Here is a 19,179-nt window from a genome sequence, read left to right as displayed (position 1 = left end):
TCATTCAAATGTCACTAGGAGGCAGATGATCAAGCTAGACGAATTTTGATGAGAAATGGATCAGCTATTTGGTTTGTTGGACTCTCAAGGGGGGCTAGATCCCAGTTGTATGGAATGAATAGGATATTGAGTCTACCAGAAATTAGTAGATTCTGAAGAGTTTGAGTGACGTTTTGAGCACTAGCAGCTCTGGCATAATGCAGCCATCTAAAGTGACCGCTTTGAGGGCATTACCACATTCATTTAGCAGTAAAGTTCTGCCTCTGACCTTTAAATGGCATTATATAAAATAGACAGACTTATCATGATTGTGTGAAAAAAGGCAGGGCTACTTCAATCCAGATGATATTTAGGAGCTCCTGTGTTGGGAGTGTGAGAGTTGGAAGAGATTATAGAATTCACCTGGCATAGACTACCAATAGAATGCCTTCCTGCAGCTTTGCGCAGTGGCAGTATCGTAGCCAATGAGGTTTATCCGAGGCGCGATTATTGCTAATTGAAAACTTTTCCTAATAGAATGCCTTCCTGCAAGCCTTCCTGGGACAGTGCTGTTTATCTGCTGATGGCTTTCCTCATTGCAGAAGGCAATGAAGAGGTTGTGTTTTTGTTTTCTTCCCCACTCCCCAAAAAATGATGTCCCTATAACTTTCTTTCCTTTAGTTTTAGTTCTGCCCTTTAGACCAACATACGACTATTCTACTCCCTCTTCAACATAACAATCCTTCAGACAATTGAAGACGGCCATCATGTCTCCCCTAATTTTCTCTTCTTAAGGTAGAACATCCCCATTTCTTTCAGTCTTTTCTTAAATTAGATGATTTAGTAAGCTCATCATTCCTGATTGTTCTCATCTGAAAGCTCCTTAGGTTAATCAGAGTACTTCTTAAATGGTGTCACTGAGAATGGAGATCAGAGCTCCCCGGTGTAATGGGCAGTCAGTCATGTTCCACAGTTGGCACACCACCTGGCTACTGCATGAATTAACTTCTCAGCTGCCCCATCCCACTGTTGATGCATATTAATCTTGAGGTTAATTAAAGTAAATTTTTTTTCATACAAAGTGCTATTAAGGCAGTAATCCCTCCTATCTTAATTGTGTATTTGACAGTTCTAGTTGACTTTTCCAGTCTAAGTGCAGATACACTGTGTATCTCTATTAAATGTCATATTCTATTTGTTCTAGCTCAGTCATTTCAAACATTATTTCTGTCATTTGTCCCATTATATCTCTCTCAGCATTGTGTTATTGGCAGATTTGGCAGATAAGTCTTTTTTATCTTTCTAGTTATTGGTGAAAGATATTATTGAAAACCCAGAAATTTGAGTGAGAGAACTAAACTGAGCAGATCATACTAGTACTCCCTCCACTAGAGAACTCTTTTCCCAATGACACTGGTTTCAGAATTCTGGGGGAAAGATTATTTTGCCAATTAAAAATATTTCACTATGTAGCCCAGACATTATCTTACTGTCTCACAAGATATTTCATGGAGGTTTTTTTTTTTAAATACATAATTTCTATCACATTTTTTTCTGATCTACCAATGTAGTGATTTTATTTAAATAGAAAGTGACATCTGTTTGCCTATTGTCTATGGTGAATCCACTTTGACTCCTGGTCACTAATAATTGGTTTTATTTATTCTAGAAGCTTTTGATCATTATTACTGATCGATTGAATCTAAAATGAAAAAAGATTTTCTTTTAAATTTGTTGATTTATTTTGTGAGTGAGAACAAAGTTTCACTCTGTCATGCACAGTGTCAGATGTTGGACTGAGTTCCTCACATATGCAAGTTTTGTCCTCTACCCACTAAGCTACTTCCCCGACAGCAACGATTTTATTTTCAGGTCAGTGTAGACAGTTTCCAGATTGAAAGATGGGTTTACATTAATGGATAAGTTTTTTAATAGTAATGAATTCTAATAATGTGTAATAATCCTTAAAAAGATGTGACACCAGGGATAAAGCATTTATATTCTCAAGCATAGGTCCTGAATTTGATTTCTAGAATCACGTGCCATAATGCTACTCTACCCCCCCCCAATAAATAAATAAATATTTTAAAATGATAATTCTTGGGAGAGAAATAGTAGTAAATGCATCAATGGCATCTGGTAGTCGAGAATGTAGGTGATACAGGGTTGGGGAAGTGACTCAGGGATAGAACATGTTCCTTGCATGCATGAGGTTCTGGATTCAGTCTCCAGCAATGTATAAAAGTTCCTGAGCAGTGTTCTGGTCTCTACCTTGCTCTCTCTCTCTCTCTGACCCTTTCTCTTTTTCTTCCCGAGTGTTCTTCCCCACCCCTGCTTTATTTAGAAAAAAAACAAAACAAAAACGGACAGGATGAGAAAGACCACTGTACCTTCCAAAGAACTTCCTGGTCTCTAGTAGTATTGTATGGATTTGTTTTGCAGACATGCAGTGTAAATTTTAGCATACTATTTGAAGTTTCTCCTATTTTACAAAAGGAGGTAAATGAGGGCAGAGGCCATAAACTTAAGTACCTACAAAGTCAGAATGGATTGTTAAAGTGGCCAAGTATAAAAAATAAGAATTGTGGAGACCATGACAAGCCTGTCTACAAGAGGCAGCCACCACTCAGCTCTTGAGTATTTGTTGTTGTCCAGATACGGTGGTGCTAAAGCTGCTGAATCTCTAATAGCTAGAATTCAGGACTTTATGTGAAATTTCCTGACTTTTAAGTGAGGAAGCATTTTGTAGTATGCCTATCTTACCATGCATGGGGACTTAGATATCACCAAAATGAATAAACAAGCAAGTAAATAAAGGCAACGCAATTTTTTAAAAAATGCATAGTACTAATTGGAGCAAAGCATGTTTAAGACCACTAGGTTGTAACTAGAACTTTACTACTCTGGGCTGAATTTTTCAGATAGAGACAGAGAGACAGAGTGTTGGGAGTGGGGGGTGGAGAGGAACAAGAAACAACACTCAGTTCCAAAACCTTGTTCAGTGTGTTGGGGATCATGTTCAAACCTGGGCTGCACACATGGCAAAGTAGCATACCATCTGAGTAAGCTATTTTGCCAACGCTGCAGCTTCAGTTTTAATATATGGCCCAGAGTTGTGAAAATGTAAGGGGGGGGGGAGGTACACCTAACAAATGAAAATGTCTTTTATTTACATACAACCAATTTTATCCCTTTCTCACAAAAATTTTGAAAAAGTGGTGATGATTTGATGAGAATCGAGAGACTACCTTTTCCTAGTGTTTCTCAGGTTTTGGCACCCTTTTATGGTTGGTCACTATTAGTTTGTCTTGCTGAACTTATCTGTTGGTTATATAATCAAGAAAAGAGTTGAGTAAAACACATTTAAGATTTTTTTTTTTACTGCATTTCAGTAGAGAGGATTCTTAACTACACACCCAATCTTTTAAGTTTTAGTTTCAGAAACCTGCCACACCTTCTGTTTGGTTTAGAGTTGTATAAGAGCAGTTTTAAAATTTTTATTAAAGCAAGAATGTTATATTTAATGTTCCCAACTAGTTCAAACAAACACTGGCACATGCATCTATGATTATCTGAAATTAGTGCATTGAGCCAGCATGCTAGCAAAACTTTTGGTCACTGAATTAGAAATTACTTCCAAAGAAAATACATATTTGAGGCCATATTCTCCTTTCACCTTACCCCCACAAATACACACTTTGATTTATTCATCCAAATACTTTATTTAAACCAGGTACTTGGTTCATTCAGATGCTTGACATATATGAAAATGAAGAAAATATGGGCCTGCCTTTATAAGTATCTTACTAAATATTATGTTGTTAAATTTTTGTCTTTAAACTTTGGCTGGTTATATTTTCAGTAACAGTAGTTCCTTGTACAAATTAAAGAGTACTATATTTTGATAATGAAAGAATTTAAGCTTGTTAATTAATGTTATACTTAGTTTCAACAGATTCATTTGAAACTCACATTTTTCTTCTAGTTAATCTGTCCGACTGGAAGAGGTTATCTTTTTTATTTTAGCTTTTTTACTGGTACTACATACTTTAAGTAGAAAGTACTGATTATTTTTTCCTTCCAATTTAATTAAATACATGTCTATTTAAATATGTTAGAGAAGTACAAAACTACACCTCTGCCATGTAACTTTGTTGTTTGGTAATGATGGTCTCACCCTTCTGCTCTAGATAGGTTTCTGTTTTTCTTTAGGATAATTTACAAGCTACTGGAGTTATTTGGGGGATAGTTGACATTGTCTGAAGACTTTAGTTTTTAGAGATGTGTTCACTTCAATAGTATAAATCTTGTTACTGAAGAAAATACCTCTTGACTGTATTTCATTTTTAATGGCTTTTTAGTATAAAACTGTTATGTGGGTAGGAGTGAGTTTGAGTGTTGAGTTGATTACCCAAGATTTTTTTTTTTTAATATTTAATATTCTCATTTCAGAACACTCCTACTTTCAGGAGATTACTACTATACTGTAGCATGCTGTGAACTTTAAATTTGTCCCTCCTCTGGGTCTTCATTTCCATTTGTTTATCTGTGCCACTTAGTCTTATTTGACTCCTCTCAGTCCTTCACCATCTTAATGTCTGTGTATAGTCTGCCTTCTTCTAACATATAGTTTAGTCAGTTGTTTACAGTTTACAGTTTTGATGTGATTTTCTTCAATGTCTTTCATTTCATTATTTGCACTAGCTACATGAAATATTTGCTTGTCTTTTTTATTCTGGCAGTAGCATTTTACTTTAGTAACCAAGTGCACAGGTCATACTGAGTTTGGAGACCAGCCGGTGTAATAAACAGCCATCACAACATTGTGTTTCTTCACCCTATTTTTCATATTGGTTGCCTGTGGCATTTATTTTATTTTATTTATTTTCACTTTTGTTGCCATTGTTGTTTTATTGTTGTTATTGATGTCATCATTGTTGGATAGGACAGAGAGAAATGGAGAGAGGAAGGGAAGACAGAGGGGGGGAGAGAAAGATAGACACCTGCAGACCTGCTTCACCGCCTATGAAGCGACTCCCCTGCAGGTGGGGAGCCAGGGGCTTGAACCGGGATTTTTACACTGGTTGGTGCACTTTGCGCCATGTGCGCTTAACCCGCTGCACTACCAACTGAGTCCCTATTTTATTTTATTTTATTTTGTTGTTGTTTTTATTTCTTTATTGGAGGATTAATGTTTTACATTGGACAGTAAATACAATAGTTTGTACATGCATAACATATCTCAGTTTTTCACATAACAATACAACCCCCACTAGCTCCTCTGTCATTCTTTTTGGACCTGTATTCTCCCCCCACGTACCCCAGAGTCTTTTACTTTGGTGCAGTACACCAACTCCAACTCTAGTTCAGGTTCTACTTGTGTTTTCTCTTCTGATCTTGATTTTCAACTTTTGCCTGAGAGTGAGATCATCCCATATTCATCCTTCTGTTTCTGATTTAACTCACTTAACATGATTTCTGATGGGCTGAAAACGGTGAAATCACTGTTTTTAATAGCTGAGTAGTATTCCATTGTGTATATATACACCACAACTTGCTCAGCCACTCTTTTGTTGTTGGACACCTGTGACATTTATTTTAAATCATTCACTAATGATTTATTTCTTTTGCCTATGTTGCTTTAATAATCACCTGAGTTCCTTTGGTACATAACTGAAAATCATATTACTTAGTAGAGAAGCCATAATTTTGAAGAAAGGATTTTACTGTAACCAGGCCAAAATGACTTGCCTTTTCGTAGGATTACTTTATGAAGAGTATAGCTTCCTAGAAATGTTAATGTTATAGAATTCTGTAGATAATGTAAGAGGTTTTTTAAATTTTTATTTATAAAAAGGAAACACTGACAAAACCCATAGAGGGATACAACTCTACACAGTTCCCACCCCCAGAACTCTGTATCCCATCCCCTCCCCTAATAGCGTTCCTATTCTTTAACCCTCTGGGAGTATGGACCCAGGGTCATTATGGGGTGCAGAAGGTGGAATGTCTGGCTTCTTCTGTAATTGCTTCCCTGCTGAACATAGGTGTTGATAGTTGATCCATACTCTCAGCCTGTCTTTCTCTTTCTCTAGTGAGGCAGGGATCTGGGGAAATGGGGCTCCAGGACACATTGGTGGGGTTGTCTGCCCAGGGAAGTCTGGTTGGCATCATGGTAGCATCTGGAACCTGGTGACGGAAAAAAGAGTTAATATATAAAGCCGAATAAATTGTGGACTTATCATGAATCAAAAGGCAGGAAAATTGCAGATGAAGATTTGGGATCTCTGTTTTGAAGATAGCTAGTAGGCCTATTTTAGCCATATTCCATAGGGCCCATGACTATACTAGTTTTTTCTTGAGCCTGAACTTTGATATGCAGGTGGACCCAAGTGATTGTCTGGGAAGATGATGTCATGGCTGGAAAAAGGGCTCGAAAGCTGTATCAGGGAAGAGAGTATCTCCCAAATATGGGAAAGGTGTATGAATACTGTTGACTGTAGACCCTATTGATTTGATCTGGGGCCCATATTCAACTTAGGAACCGATGTAATCTCTGCATTCCTGTAGATCTGAGCTAATATCCTGTGGTCATGAGTGGGAACGTTCCAAGCTGCTCCAATTTCAGGACCCATCTTCTTCAGGTGGTAGAGTATGTTATCCAGCCTCCCTTCGGAGGATGGAACATTCTCTACTGTTGTTGATCTACTTTGAGGGCAAGGTTCTATGGGGGCCCACAAAGGAGTCCATTGTGTTGTTCCTGATGAAGATGACCAGCGACAATGGAGAGAGGGATCTATTCGAGGTCTAGGCCCCTCATGTCTGTGTGGGAATCTCAGGACTCCCAGACTAGGGCCCCAGATGATGGGGTGGCCTGATAGTGACTATGTTTTTAAAATACTGTACCCAAGAAAATTCTGTGTTTTAGTTTTATATGAACTTTATTTCCTTGTATGATTGTGTGAAGATTCTCATAAGATTTTTCTTTGAATTTAGAAATATAGTTATTCATTTGAAATTACACAAAAGCAGTTGCTACAGATTCTTATTACTGCTTGCTTATAATCTTACTACTTTTTTTTTGGTCATTTTGTGAGTATATGAAAGGACACAACAGGCAGGGGTAGATAGCATAATGGTTATGCAAAAAGACTCTCATGCCTGAGGCTCCAAAGTCCTAGGTGTAATCCCCAGCACCACCATAGAGCTAGAACTGAGTAGTACTCCAGTAAAATAATAATATTAATAAATAATAAGTTAAAAGGGCACAACAAGGTAGATCTGTGCTGATATTTAGTACTAGTTGTTAACATATGTTGTAATGTTTCCTGTGTATCCATGGCCACCTTTAAGTTTTGATTCTATTACAGACTGGTGAGATTGATAACCCTAATGCATGCTTATATCCCTTTTCAAAGTATGTTACTAAATAGGCTTGCTTAGCTAACAGCTTTTTTTTTTTGTAATTTATGTGTGTTGGATACTATTTTTTTGCCTTATTTTGAAAAAAAAAATCAAAATATTTCCTGGCCAGTAATTAAAATAGAATTGTCATTACTGGGGTCAGGGCAGTGGCCCTGGTGAAGCACATACATTACAGTGTGCAAGGACTCAGGTTCAAGCCCCTGGTCCCCACTTGGAGGGGGAACGCTTCATAAGTGGTGAAGCAGGGATGCAGGTGTCTCTCTATTTTTCTCTCTATCTCTTCTCCATCCCCTCTCAATTTCTCTCTGTCTCTATTGAATAATAAATATAAGATAAAAAAATAATTCTCATTACTAAAATCATTAGCAGCAATAGCATTCTATAATAAATATCTTAAAGATATTTCACCAGAGGGGCTACACAGTAGTGCAGTGGGTTAAGCACACATGGCACGAAGCGCAAGGACCGGTGTAAGGATCCCAGTTGGAGTCCCTGGCTCCCCACTTGCAAGGGGGTCTTTCACAGGCAGTGAAGCAGGTCTACAGGTGTATTTCTCTCCTCTTCTCTGTCTTCTCCTCCTCTCTCGATTTCTCTGCCCTATCCAACAACAGTGACAGCAATAACAGCAATAATAATAACGATAAACAACAAGGGCTACAAAAGGAAAAAAATAGCCTCCAGGAGCAGTGGATTTATAGTGCAGACACTGAGCCAAAATGATAACCCTAGAGGCAAAAAAAAAAAAAAAAGACATTTCACCAGGCAGAAACATGGAGAGAATGAAGACAAGGAGACTTGAAGACTTAAAAAAAAAAAAAAATATATATATATATATATATATATATATATATATATGAAACATTGACAAAACCATAGGATAAGAGGGGTACAACTCCACACAGTTCCCATCATCAGTACTCCGTATCCCTTCCCCTCCCCTGACAGCTTTCCTATTCTTTAACCCTCTGGGAGTGTGGACCCAAAGTCATTGTGGGTTGCAGAAGGTGGAAGGTCTGACTTCTATACTTGCTTCCCCTCTGAACATGGGCATTGACAGGTCGATCCATACTCCCAGCCTGTCTCTCTCTTTCCCCGGTGGGGCAGGGTTCTGGGGAATCGGAGCTCCAGGACACATTGGTGGGGTTGTCTGTCCAGGGAAGTCTGGTTGGCGTCATGGTAGCATCTGGAACCTGGTGGCTGAAAAGAAAGTTAACATATAAAGCCAAACAAATTATTGACTAATCATGAGCCTAAAGGCTGGAATAGTGCAGATAAAGAATTGGGGGTGTCTCCATTTTGTAGATAGCTAGTAGGCATATTTAAATTCCAAAGGGCCTGTGGCTATACTATTATTTTTTTTTTTGTTAGTTTATTTTTTTTCCCCTGAGTCTGAAATCTATATGCAGGTAGATCCTAGTTATTGTCTGGGGAGATGATGTCATGGCTGGTAAAAGGACCAGAAAGCTGGATCAAGGAAGAGAGTAGCTCCCAAATATGGGAAAGATGTATAAATATACTTGACTGTAAACCCCATCAAATTGATGTGATCTGGGGCCCATAATCAGCTTAGGAGCCTATGTGACCTCTGCATCCTTGTAGATCTGAGCTCACATTCTGAGGTCATGAGTAGGAACGTTCCAAGCTGCCCCAATTTCAAGACCCATCTTCCTCGGGTAGAGCATAGAATACGTTGTCCATCCTCCCTTCACAAGATCGAACATTCTCTACCGTTGTTGATCCAAGTTGAGGGCAAGGTCCTATGGGGGTCCCACAAAGGGGACCCATATTGTGTTGTTCCTGATAGGTATGACTGGTAATATTGAGGAGAGGGATTTATTCTGAGGTCTAGGCCCGTCATGTCTGTTTGGGAATCTCAGGACTCCCCAACTAGGGCCCCAGCTGATGAAGACTTTGATTTTAAAAGTGGGTGGGCCAGGCAGTGGCACACATTATGACAAGGATCCAGGTTTGAGCAGCTCCCTGAAGCTGTCCCTCTCCTTCTCCTCCCTCCATCTCCCTTCCCCTCCCTCCTTTTCCCGTTCTCTCTCAATTTCTGTCTTATCAAAGAAAGAAAGGGAAATGGGGGGGGGGGGAATGGGCCTTGGGAGCAGTGGACTCAGTACCTGCACCAAGCCCCAGTAATAATCCTGGAGGCAATAAAAAAGAAAAAAAAGGAAGTTGGCTTTTTGTTTGTTGACATGCCTTCCTCTGTCTCAACTTTAAGGCAGTTGGCTCCTTTTTACTGTCCATCCTTCTCTTGGTGATTTATTTATTTATTTATTTATTTATACCAGAGAACTGCTGGCAAACGCTAGAAGAAGAAGAAGAGAACTGCTAGGTCTGGCTTATGGTGTTACTGGGGACTGAACCTGGAACTTAGGAATCTTGGGCCTGAAAATCTTTTTGCATAACCATCATTTGATCTCCCTAGTCAGTGACTGTTTCTTAACTTGTTTATTCCAATGACCTTTTCTTTCTTTCTTTCTTTCTTTCTTTCTTTCTTTCTTTCTTTCTTTCTTTCTTTCATTCTTTCTTCCTTCCTTCCTTCCTTTCTTTCTTCCTTTCTTTCTTTCTCTTTTTCTCTTTCTTTCTTTCTTTCTTTTTTTCTTTCTACTTTTTGCCTCCAGGGTTATTGCTGGGGCTCAGTGCCTGCAATATGAATCCACTGTTCCTGGAGGCCACTTTTCCCCATTTTTTTATTGCCCTTGTTGTTGTTATTGTTGCCATAGATGTCATTGTTGGATAAGACAGAGAGAAATCGAGAGAGGACCGGAAGACAGAGAGGGGGAGAGGAAGACAGACATCTGTAGACCTGCTTCAGCACTTGTGAAACGACGCCCCTGCAGGTGGGGAGCTGGGGGCTCCAACCGGGATCCTTGAGCTGGTCCCCGTACTTCGCACCACATGCGCTTAACCTGCTGCGCTACCACTGGACTCCCAGTACTTACATTTCTTTTTTTTTATGTTTTTTTTTTATTTCTTTATTCCCTTTTGTTGCCCTTGTTTTATTGTTTGATGTCGTCGTTCTTGAGTAGGACAGAGAGAAATGGAGAGAGGAGGGGAAGACAGAGAGGGGGAGAGAAAGACACCTGCAGACCTGCTTCACCACTTGTGAAGCGACTACCCTGCAGGTGGGTAGCCGGGGGCTCGAACCAGGATCCTGTATAAGTACCGCGCGCGCTAACCGATTGCGCCACTGGAGCTCTGAACCAGGATCCTTATGCCTGTCCTTGCGCTTTACGCCACGTGCGCTTAACCCGCTGCGCTACCACCTGACTCCCAGTAGTTAAATTTCTATATACATAGACTTCTGAGTTGTGTTTGGAAAGGGCAATCAATGCAAAGAATGAAAAAATAGAAATTTTACTTTTACTTAAGAATAGTATAAGAGGTATGATCAAGGTGACTAGGTGAAATGCTCCTCCTATATAGTCTCTTTGCTGCTTTTGAGTTTCTCCTTTTGAACTTTTCTCTGTGTAATAGCTTGTAATTTCAGGCAAAGTTAAAGTCTTCACCTTAGGAGGGTGTGGTGACTCATACACACCATGTGTGGTATGAAATCAGACCCCTGAAATCATACAAATTTGTAAAAGAATGTTAAATCACTAATTAAAATGAATGAATACATAAATAATTAACCATAAATTTCAGAGTTAATGAACGCATCAGTGGGTCAAGTGGTGACGTACCTGGTTGAGTCTACATGTTACAATGTGCAGAGACCCAGATTGAAGTCCCTTGTCAGCATGAGCACTTCACTTGCAGTGAAGCAGTTTTGCAGGTGCCCTTTTCGCTGTCTCTCTACCTCACCCTTCTTTTAGTTTCTGTCTCTATCCAATAAGTAACTAAAATATTTTTTAAAAAATGAAAGCATCAACTTTCCCTCTTTAAGGTATTCTGTGCAAAAAGACACATAGGAATTTTGGTCACCCTGTTATATGCCTTATGTGATTATCCTCATAATTAAAAAAATTTTTTTATATTTACTTATATTTTTCCCTTTTGTTGCCCTTGTTGGTTTTTATTGCTGCTGTAGTTATTATTGTTGATGTCGTCATTGTTAAATAGGACAGAGAGAAATGGAGAGAGGAGGGGAAGACAGGGAGAGAAAGAGAGAAACCTGCAAACCTGCTTCACTACTTGTGAAGTGACTCCCCTGCAGGTGGGGAGCCGGGGGCTCGAACCGGGACCCTTCCGCTGGTCCTTGCACTTCACGCCATGTGCGCTTAACCTGCTGCACTACCACCTAACTCCCTATTCTCATAATTCTAAACTTGACTCTTTGTTGCCTAAATTTTGAAACTGTTCTCCCCCCCCCCTCCTGTCTGTCTCTTTGTGTCTGTCCGCCTCTCTCCATCTCTTACTTATTAAGTATTAGTAATAGCCAAATCCAAACATGTTGGTCAGTTCTCACTCATTTGTCAAAAAGCCCTTGACTGGTAGACATATAGGCCCTCGGGGCTCTTCTAAACCAGAAGCCAACATCCCCACACAGGAATTTTCCACTTAAGAGCTTAAATGCCCTAGAAATTTAGGATTATGTTGCAGCATTTAGTCACTTTGTGTGTTCTCAAAAGAGGTCATATTTAATGATCTTATTCCACATACTATAGAGAAAATGGTGATTCTATATTAATAGATTTTTTTTAATTTTCTACATCCAATTTTCACCCTGTAATTTTGATTTTGGGGAAAAATATCTTAAGGAAATCATCTTAAATATATAGAAAAATCCATATAGAAAGATGAACTAGGGGCCAGGTGGTAGAGCACCTGGTTGAGTGCACAGTCTGCAATGCACAAGGACTCGGGCAAGCCCCTGGCCCCCACCTGCAGGGGGAAAGCTTCGCAGATGGTGGAGCAGTGCTGCAGGTGTCTCTCCTCCCTCTTTATCTCCCCACTCCCCTTTTGATTTCTCTCTGTCTCTACCCAAATAAATAAAGTATTAAAAGAAAGGGGAAAAGATGAGCGTTAGTCACCAATAAATGGAGATAGCTACCATTAGAAGACTGGAGTATAATTATTTTATTAGGGGCCAAACAGTGGTGTGCCCAGTTCAGTACATATATTACCATGTACAGGGACCTAGGTTCGAGCCCTCACTCCCCACCTGCAGGGGGTCCACTTCACAAGCAGTGAAGCAGCTGTGCAGGTGTCTGTCTTTCTCTCCCTCTCTTTATCTCCTTTTCCTCTCTCTCTTCTAAAATATTTTTTCATATTGCAAAGTCACCATTTATCTATCTATCTATTTATCTATTTATGTATGTGTGTACTTACTATTTTTTCACATTGCAAAGTCACCATTTATCTATCTATCTATCTATGTGTGTGTGTGTGTGTGTGTGTGTACTTACTATTTTTTAACCACAGCACTGATCAGTTCTGGCTCATGGTGGTGCCAGGATTGAACTTGGAATTTTAGAGCCTCAAGCATGAGGATCTCTTTGCATAACCTTTATGTCATCTACCCTCACCTTCTCCCTGTCCTCTCTTAACTTCTCCCAGTCCTATCTAAATAATAATAATAATTCTCTTATTAACGTCCTTTCATTATGGTAATTTTTTTAAATGACATAAAAATATGTATGATACACATTGTTGCAACCAAGAGGGTGGTTCCATGGATAGAGCTCATTCTCTGTATGCATGAGGCCTTGGATTTAGCCCCTGGTACTACATTTGCTGGGAAGTATGCTGATCTGTTTCTTCCCCATACTCAAATTACAAATTATTTTTAGAATATACACATTGTATTTTCAGCTGTGTAGAAAATGCTTAGAAAAAGAGAGATAGACCCTTGCAGACCTGCTTCAATGCTTGTAAAGCGACTCCCCTGCAGCTGGGGAGCTAGGGGCTTGAACAAGGATCCTTGAGCTTAGAAAAAGTCAAAAAGGAAATACCCACATTTTTACTTAGTAGCTTTAGGTGGTGGAACTCTAGTGTTTTTACTATATATGTATATTTCTTTATTGGGGGAATTAATGGTTTACAGCCGACAGTAAAATACAATAGTTTATACATGCATAGCATTTCCCAGTTTTCCATATTATAATACAACCCTCACTAGGTCCTCCTCTGACATCATGTTCCATGTTTTTACTTTTCAATATATGCTATAGTCAACATATGCTACCTTTTTGATATCAGAAGGAAAATAAAGCTCAAGAAAAGGTATGCCTTAAGATATAATTTATGAGTCATCTTAAAAAATTAGACTTTTGAATTGTAAAAGAAGTACTGCTTGAGTTAAGAAGTGAGTCAGGAAGCAGCACTAAGAAACTGTTGAGATCTGGGGGCCAGGCAGTGGCACACCTGGTTAAGCGTACAGATTACAGTGCACAAAGACCCAGGTTCAAGTCCCTGGTCCCCACCTGCAGAAGGAAAGCTTCACAAGGGTGAAGCAGAGCTGCAGATGTCTGTTTCCCTATCTCCCCTTCTCCTCTCAATTTGTCTGTTTCTATGCAAAAAATAAATTAAAATATCTAAAAAATAAAATAAAGAAATTGTTGAGATCTGAAATGACAAGCATGGTTCAGTTCTTGACACCTAGAAAATGCAGTTAAAAATACACTATTCTCAGTTCAGGTATTGTCATTTAGCTAAGCAATGGCTAATGTGCCACCCGCTATAAATGCTTTCTCTTTTATAAAGAAAGCCTGGTCAGTGCAGCTCTTAAATGTATACAGTAAAAGCATAAAACAAGCCTTTAAATAGCTTCTCAGTCTAAAACTATAGTTTTCCATGTATAAAAAAATTTCTTGGGGCTAGGTAGTAACACACCTGATTGAGTGCACGTTACAGTGCACAAGGACCCAGGTTCGAGCCCCCAGTCCCCACCTGCAGGGGTAAAGCTTTGTGAGCAGTGAAGCAGGGCTGTAGGCATTTCTCTGTCTCCCTTTCTATCTCTCCATCCTCTCGATTTCTGGCTGTTTCTATCCAAGAAATAAATAAAGATAATGATTTTTTAAAAAAGAAGAAACATATTTTAAATCACTACTATAGCATCGGAGAAGTCACTGAAATATATTTTCATGAGCTAATAATTGCATCAAGTTTTAAACTAGCTATGACTTGACCATGTATCCATGTTGTTTCTCATATATGAAAATGAACTTCTTTACTATAACCTATTGAGGGTGTACCATAGCTTGGGGAAAATAGTAATTACGATCCTGACCTAAGAGGAAAATTGGCAATAAAGTCAGTCAGAATATGTTGCTGCATGAGTGTTAATACTTTCTAAAAACAGCTGTGTCAAACATATTTCATGATAGGATATTTGTAATAGTTTTGACTGATTTTAATAGGATTACAACTAACTCCTCACTTCCACTAAGTTGAAAAATAAATGTAAAGGGTGCTGGGAGGTAGGTGGCATAGTAGGTAAAATGTTGGCCTCTCAGTCAGGAGGTCCCTGATTTAACCCTGGCACCCATGTGCCAGAGTGTGATGTGCTTTCTGGTGCTCTCTCCTCCTTTGTCCCTCTCTCATAGATAAATCTATTTTTTAAATTTATTTATTTTATTTTTCTTAGGTAGAGATGGAGAAGTTGAGAGGGAAGAGGGAGATAGAGAAGGAGGGAGGGGAGAGAGGCCGGGTGTGGGCATACCCGGTTAAGCATACATAATACTCTTTGCAAGGACCCATGTAAGGAACTGGGCTCCCGCCCCTTCTCCCCACCTGCAGTGAGGACACCTTATAAAAGATGAAGCCAACCTGCAGTGTTTACCTTTCTCTCTCCCTCCTCTATTAATTTCTCTTCGTCCTATTGAAGAAAATGGGGGGAGGATGGCCGCCAAGAGCAGTGGATTCATATTGCTGCCACCAAGCCCCAGAGAGAGAGAGACCTGCAGCACTGCTTCACTGCTTATGAAGCCTCCCCATGTATGAGGGGGTCATGGCCTTGAACTCTAGTCCTTGTGCACTGTAAATTGTTAGCTAGGTGCACCACCACCTGACCCTCTAATAGATAAATCTTTAATAAAATAATGTAAAACAAATTTTTAATCATTCTTCTATGGGGATACATGAAAATTACAGAACTTAAAACCTGTGCTGTCACTTTAAATTCTGTACATCTTTCTTGACTTGGGGTTGTAAACCTTGAATCTCATCATCGGTCTGTGGCAGTCTATGAATTTGGGGTGTGGATCTCAATTTTTTTCATAGATGCATATTATAGTTTCGTTAGCCTAAAATTAGAAGCACCTGTAAACTTCACAACTAGTAGTTGTTAGTCTCATTTTGAATGAGTGTATATTGTCATAGCATATTTTCTGACTCTGCTTAGGGTATTGGTTTCAAAGACTTCTCTTAGTGTTTGAGTTGTGTGGCCAGACCATGAGGATTATAGAGTAACTGTATATAACAATCGCAGATTTCTTTGCTTGATATATGAGTGTTTTAAAAGATAACATGTAAGGGGTCAGGTGGTAGCGCAGTGGGTTAAGCGCAGGTGGCACAAAGTGCAAGGACCAGCATAAGGATCTCAGTTTGAGCCCCCAGCACCCTACCTGCAGAGGAGTCGCTTCACAGGCAGTGAAGCAGATCTGCAGGTCTCTCTCTCTCTCTCTCCCCCCCTTCCCACTTCCCCTCCTCTCTCCATTTCTCTCTGTCCTATCCAACAACGACGACATAACAGCAACTACCACAATAAAAAACAAGGGCAACAAAAGGGAAAAAACTTTTTTTAAGATAACATGTCTTATTTTTAAGTTTAGAAATTTGCTATATAATACACTTACTTTAAATATAGAAAGTATGAGATGTATTCTATAGAGTGGCAACTCAATTTACATATGGGAGATTTAATTGAGAGATACTATTTTCAGACACCTTCTTTTGTGAGCTCTGCTGTGAATTGCAAACTGTGTGCATGTGTGTAAAAGGTTAAGAGCCCGGGTAGCTGAGTGGGGTGCCATGCTGTTAGCAGACGACGAAAGCAGTATTGCCCACCAGGTGCACGCTGTCTTCTCTGTAGAGGATTCTGTCTTCATGGAGGCATCCCATGGTCCACTTTCTCTTGAAGCCAGGTAACATTTCCCATGAGCAGTGGCATGACCTTATTGGGAGTTTTTCCATTTGGAAAAACTAAAACCTAAATATCCTCAACCCTAACATTAAAAAATGAATACATTAAATAATGTCTGTGGGAAGAACTAATTCTCAAAGTGGAATGAACCTGTGTTCTCAGTTTGCCTTGAAAAATAATAATTATGTACAGAGTGATATTTTAATAGAAACTGAATAGGATAAGAAATTAAGAGTGCCTGTGTGTGGGTTTTGCCTTGGTGATAAGCATGAAGCACTCTGGCTTGTAATACTGATTTATTTTCTCAGGATCTAAAGGTTGCATTTTGTGATAACTAATCAGGTTTTCACTCTTACTAATACTGAGGCATAGTGATTTGGTACAATCTGACTCTTACCTCTTTGTATATGTAAGTGAGTGGTGTTGGTTTTTCAGTGATAACTTACTTTTGCTTCAGATGTACTTGTTTAGCATAGCTATTAAATAACCCAAAATACATAATGATAAGAACTTATAGGACTAAGCTCTTCTGTAAATTTTCTGCATCTTCTCAATTACATCAACATAACTAGAACTTCAGTGACAAATAAAATGCTGCAACCTTTGCTTTAAAAGCTTTAAAGCTTTATCCTCTTCATAGTAAGCTGTCATACTTGAGACTGTTGAGGGTGCTTAGCTGTGTTATTAACTGAGCATGCTCACAAACTGAGTTTGTGGTACAAATTGTCCCTGCTTTTGTGGTGCATAATATGGCTTCTTTTGTGTCATTCACCTTTCTTTCAGTCCATCATGTTGCATTATATTCCTTAGTTGATACCATTGCCACTGCCTGTCTAACACCAAAATTCGATTGTTTCTTTCTCCCTATCTTCCTTTCTTTCTTTGTATCTTCCTTTCTTTCATCAGCAGTAATCAAATTAATAAAATCTTGGTAAATCTTCCCCCCACCCCTTCTGGGAAATTGGGAGAGTGACTTTTATGGGGCTCAGTATTTCCAAAATTGACTTTTAAGTATTGCTCTTAGAAAAGTATTGTCACTTGTCACTTAACTGCTTACAAATTAATTTTTTTTTTCTCTCCCTGGGGACAGGAGATATCACATTAAACTCCATGGTGGGATTAAAAAGTGGTAGATTGATTTGTCTAAGTTCTCCACTTCCCATGTGAAAAAAACATATAAATTTGTAGATGTTGCTTACTCTCAAGTTTAGCTAACTGTAAAGATGATTGTCTTTGTTAGTGTATACATTTATCTTGAGATGATAAACAAGCAATGTATGTGTGACTGTTGATGTTTTGGGGAAGCATACTGTATGCAATTATCCTGACAAGTGTTCTAATACTTCCTTCAACGTAGAGTGTTATATACAGGCATTTTATACTAACATGTTTTAAACTTTAATTATATTTTCTGACTACAGGCACGTGACACAAGCTGACCTCAAGAGCTCCACGTTTTGGCTTCGAGCAAGTTTTGGTGCTACTGTTTTTGCAGTTTTGGGCTTTGCTATGTATAAAGCATTATTGAAACAGCGATGATCAAAAATATATATTGGCCCTACCAAAAATAAATACTTTTATGTACATTCTAAATGCTTTACATTCTGCTAGAGATATTGATATTTATACATGCAGAGTTACTTTATTAATATTTGTAATTCATGCATAAGAGTATTTTAATGATAGTTATAACTACAGTATTGGCTGGTATGTGGAAAGAAAACAGCTGAACAGACAAACTAAAGTGGCTAAATTTCAGATGCCAAAAGGGAATATTTTGTAAATAATGTACATATTCAGGCAAGATATGATCTCCCAAACTGAATTCTAGAAATGATGTTTCTACATGGTATCATTAGTACTCAGTTGGCTCACCTAGATTTAAGTCAGCTCAAAGATTATATCTATTCATGGATCACTTATTTATTTCACATTTACTTAAAATGTTACTCTGGGTTCTTTAAGTAAAAGAGGTACAATTTGCCATTTTCTTTCCATTTTTAAAAACAAACGAGTCAGTGTCAGCTTACCAACAAAAAGTTTCTTTTATTCGTTATGGCAGGTCAGCCATGAAGCCATTGTACAGTCTAGAAAATTGTATAACTGAATGTGAATTCGTCCTTTAAAAGAATAAAAAAAGGGCAATTAGCAGAAGTATTTCCTATGAGATTATGTTGCTTTCTTTGTCAGTATATTGATTTTTATAGCCCTTTCAATCAAATGAGAAGAACAGTTTCTATATTATCAATGTATTTAGTTTAAATAAAGTCACCATTACTACTACTGAATTTCTTCCAAAAGTGTAAGTCATTCTATAATGGCTGTGTCTATTATAGTGTATTACAGTAACTGCATGTGTCATGAAGTGTTCTACATCTGGCTAGGATAACCTAGAGCAGTACTTTTTTAAATCATAAAATAAATCTAATGAATATAAACTTTCACGATAAACCTATTTTTTTCATCATTGACCTTTTCAAGTATTTAAATAAATAACTGCTGTGTACTGTGAATTTTTTTTTGAGTTTTTTGTTTTACAAAGTAAATCTTTCTGTACAGATATAAGTAAAATCTTCAGAATTCTATCTTTCTTATCTTGGAAATTATTTTTATATTAAAAGATTATACTCATTAGGAAAGAAGACAAATAGGATTTGTATCTGTTTTAAAGTTGTGAGGAAATAATTTCTTAGAAAAAGTCAGTCACACCCCCCCATACCTAACTATAAGTTTCCTGCCATGAT

At 38.4% G+C, this 19,179-nt stretch overlaps 1 protein-coding gene and 1 pseudogene across 9 annotated transcripts in view; both read left to right on the top strand.

Moving 5' to 3' along the window:
* The window catches only part of RHOT1 (ras homolog family member T1), an 85,036-nt gene extending 66,088 nt beyond the window's left edge, over positions 1–18,948 (top strand). For 4 of the 9 annotated variants that reach the window (XM_016191568.2, XM_060203981.1, XM_060203982.1 and 1 more), the window contains one exon: positions 17,857–18,948. In XM_016191568.2, coding sequence (XP_016047054.2) covers positions 17,857–17,974 — 118 coding nt within the window. In that variant the 3' untranslated portion in view covers positions 17,975–18,948. Of the gene's footprint in view, positions 1–660; positions 775–16,292; positions 16,437–17,856 lie in introns of all 9 variants that reach the window. The other 5 variants (XR_009553126.1, XR_009553129.1, XM_060203979.1 and 2 more) reach the window with 3 other exon arrangements.
* On the top strand, positions 436–605 carry LOC132542198 (U4 spliceosomal RNA; annotated as a pseudogene).
* Positions 18,949–19,179: the final 231 nt, after the last annotated feature.

Source organism: Erinaceus europaeus, chromosome 12 (assembly GCF_950295315.1).
Source record: "Erinaceus europaeus chromosome 12, mEriEur2.1, whole genome shotgun sequence".
NCBI classification, from domain to species: Eukaryota; Metazoa; Chordata; class Mammalia; order Eulipotyphla; family Erinaceidae; genus Erinaceus; species Erinaceus europaeus.
The sequence above is the reverse complement of the archived record's forward strand: the minus strand, read 5'-3'. Positions and strand labels throughout refer to the sequence as shown.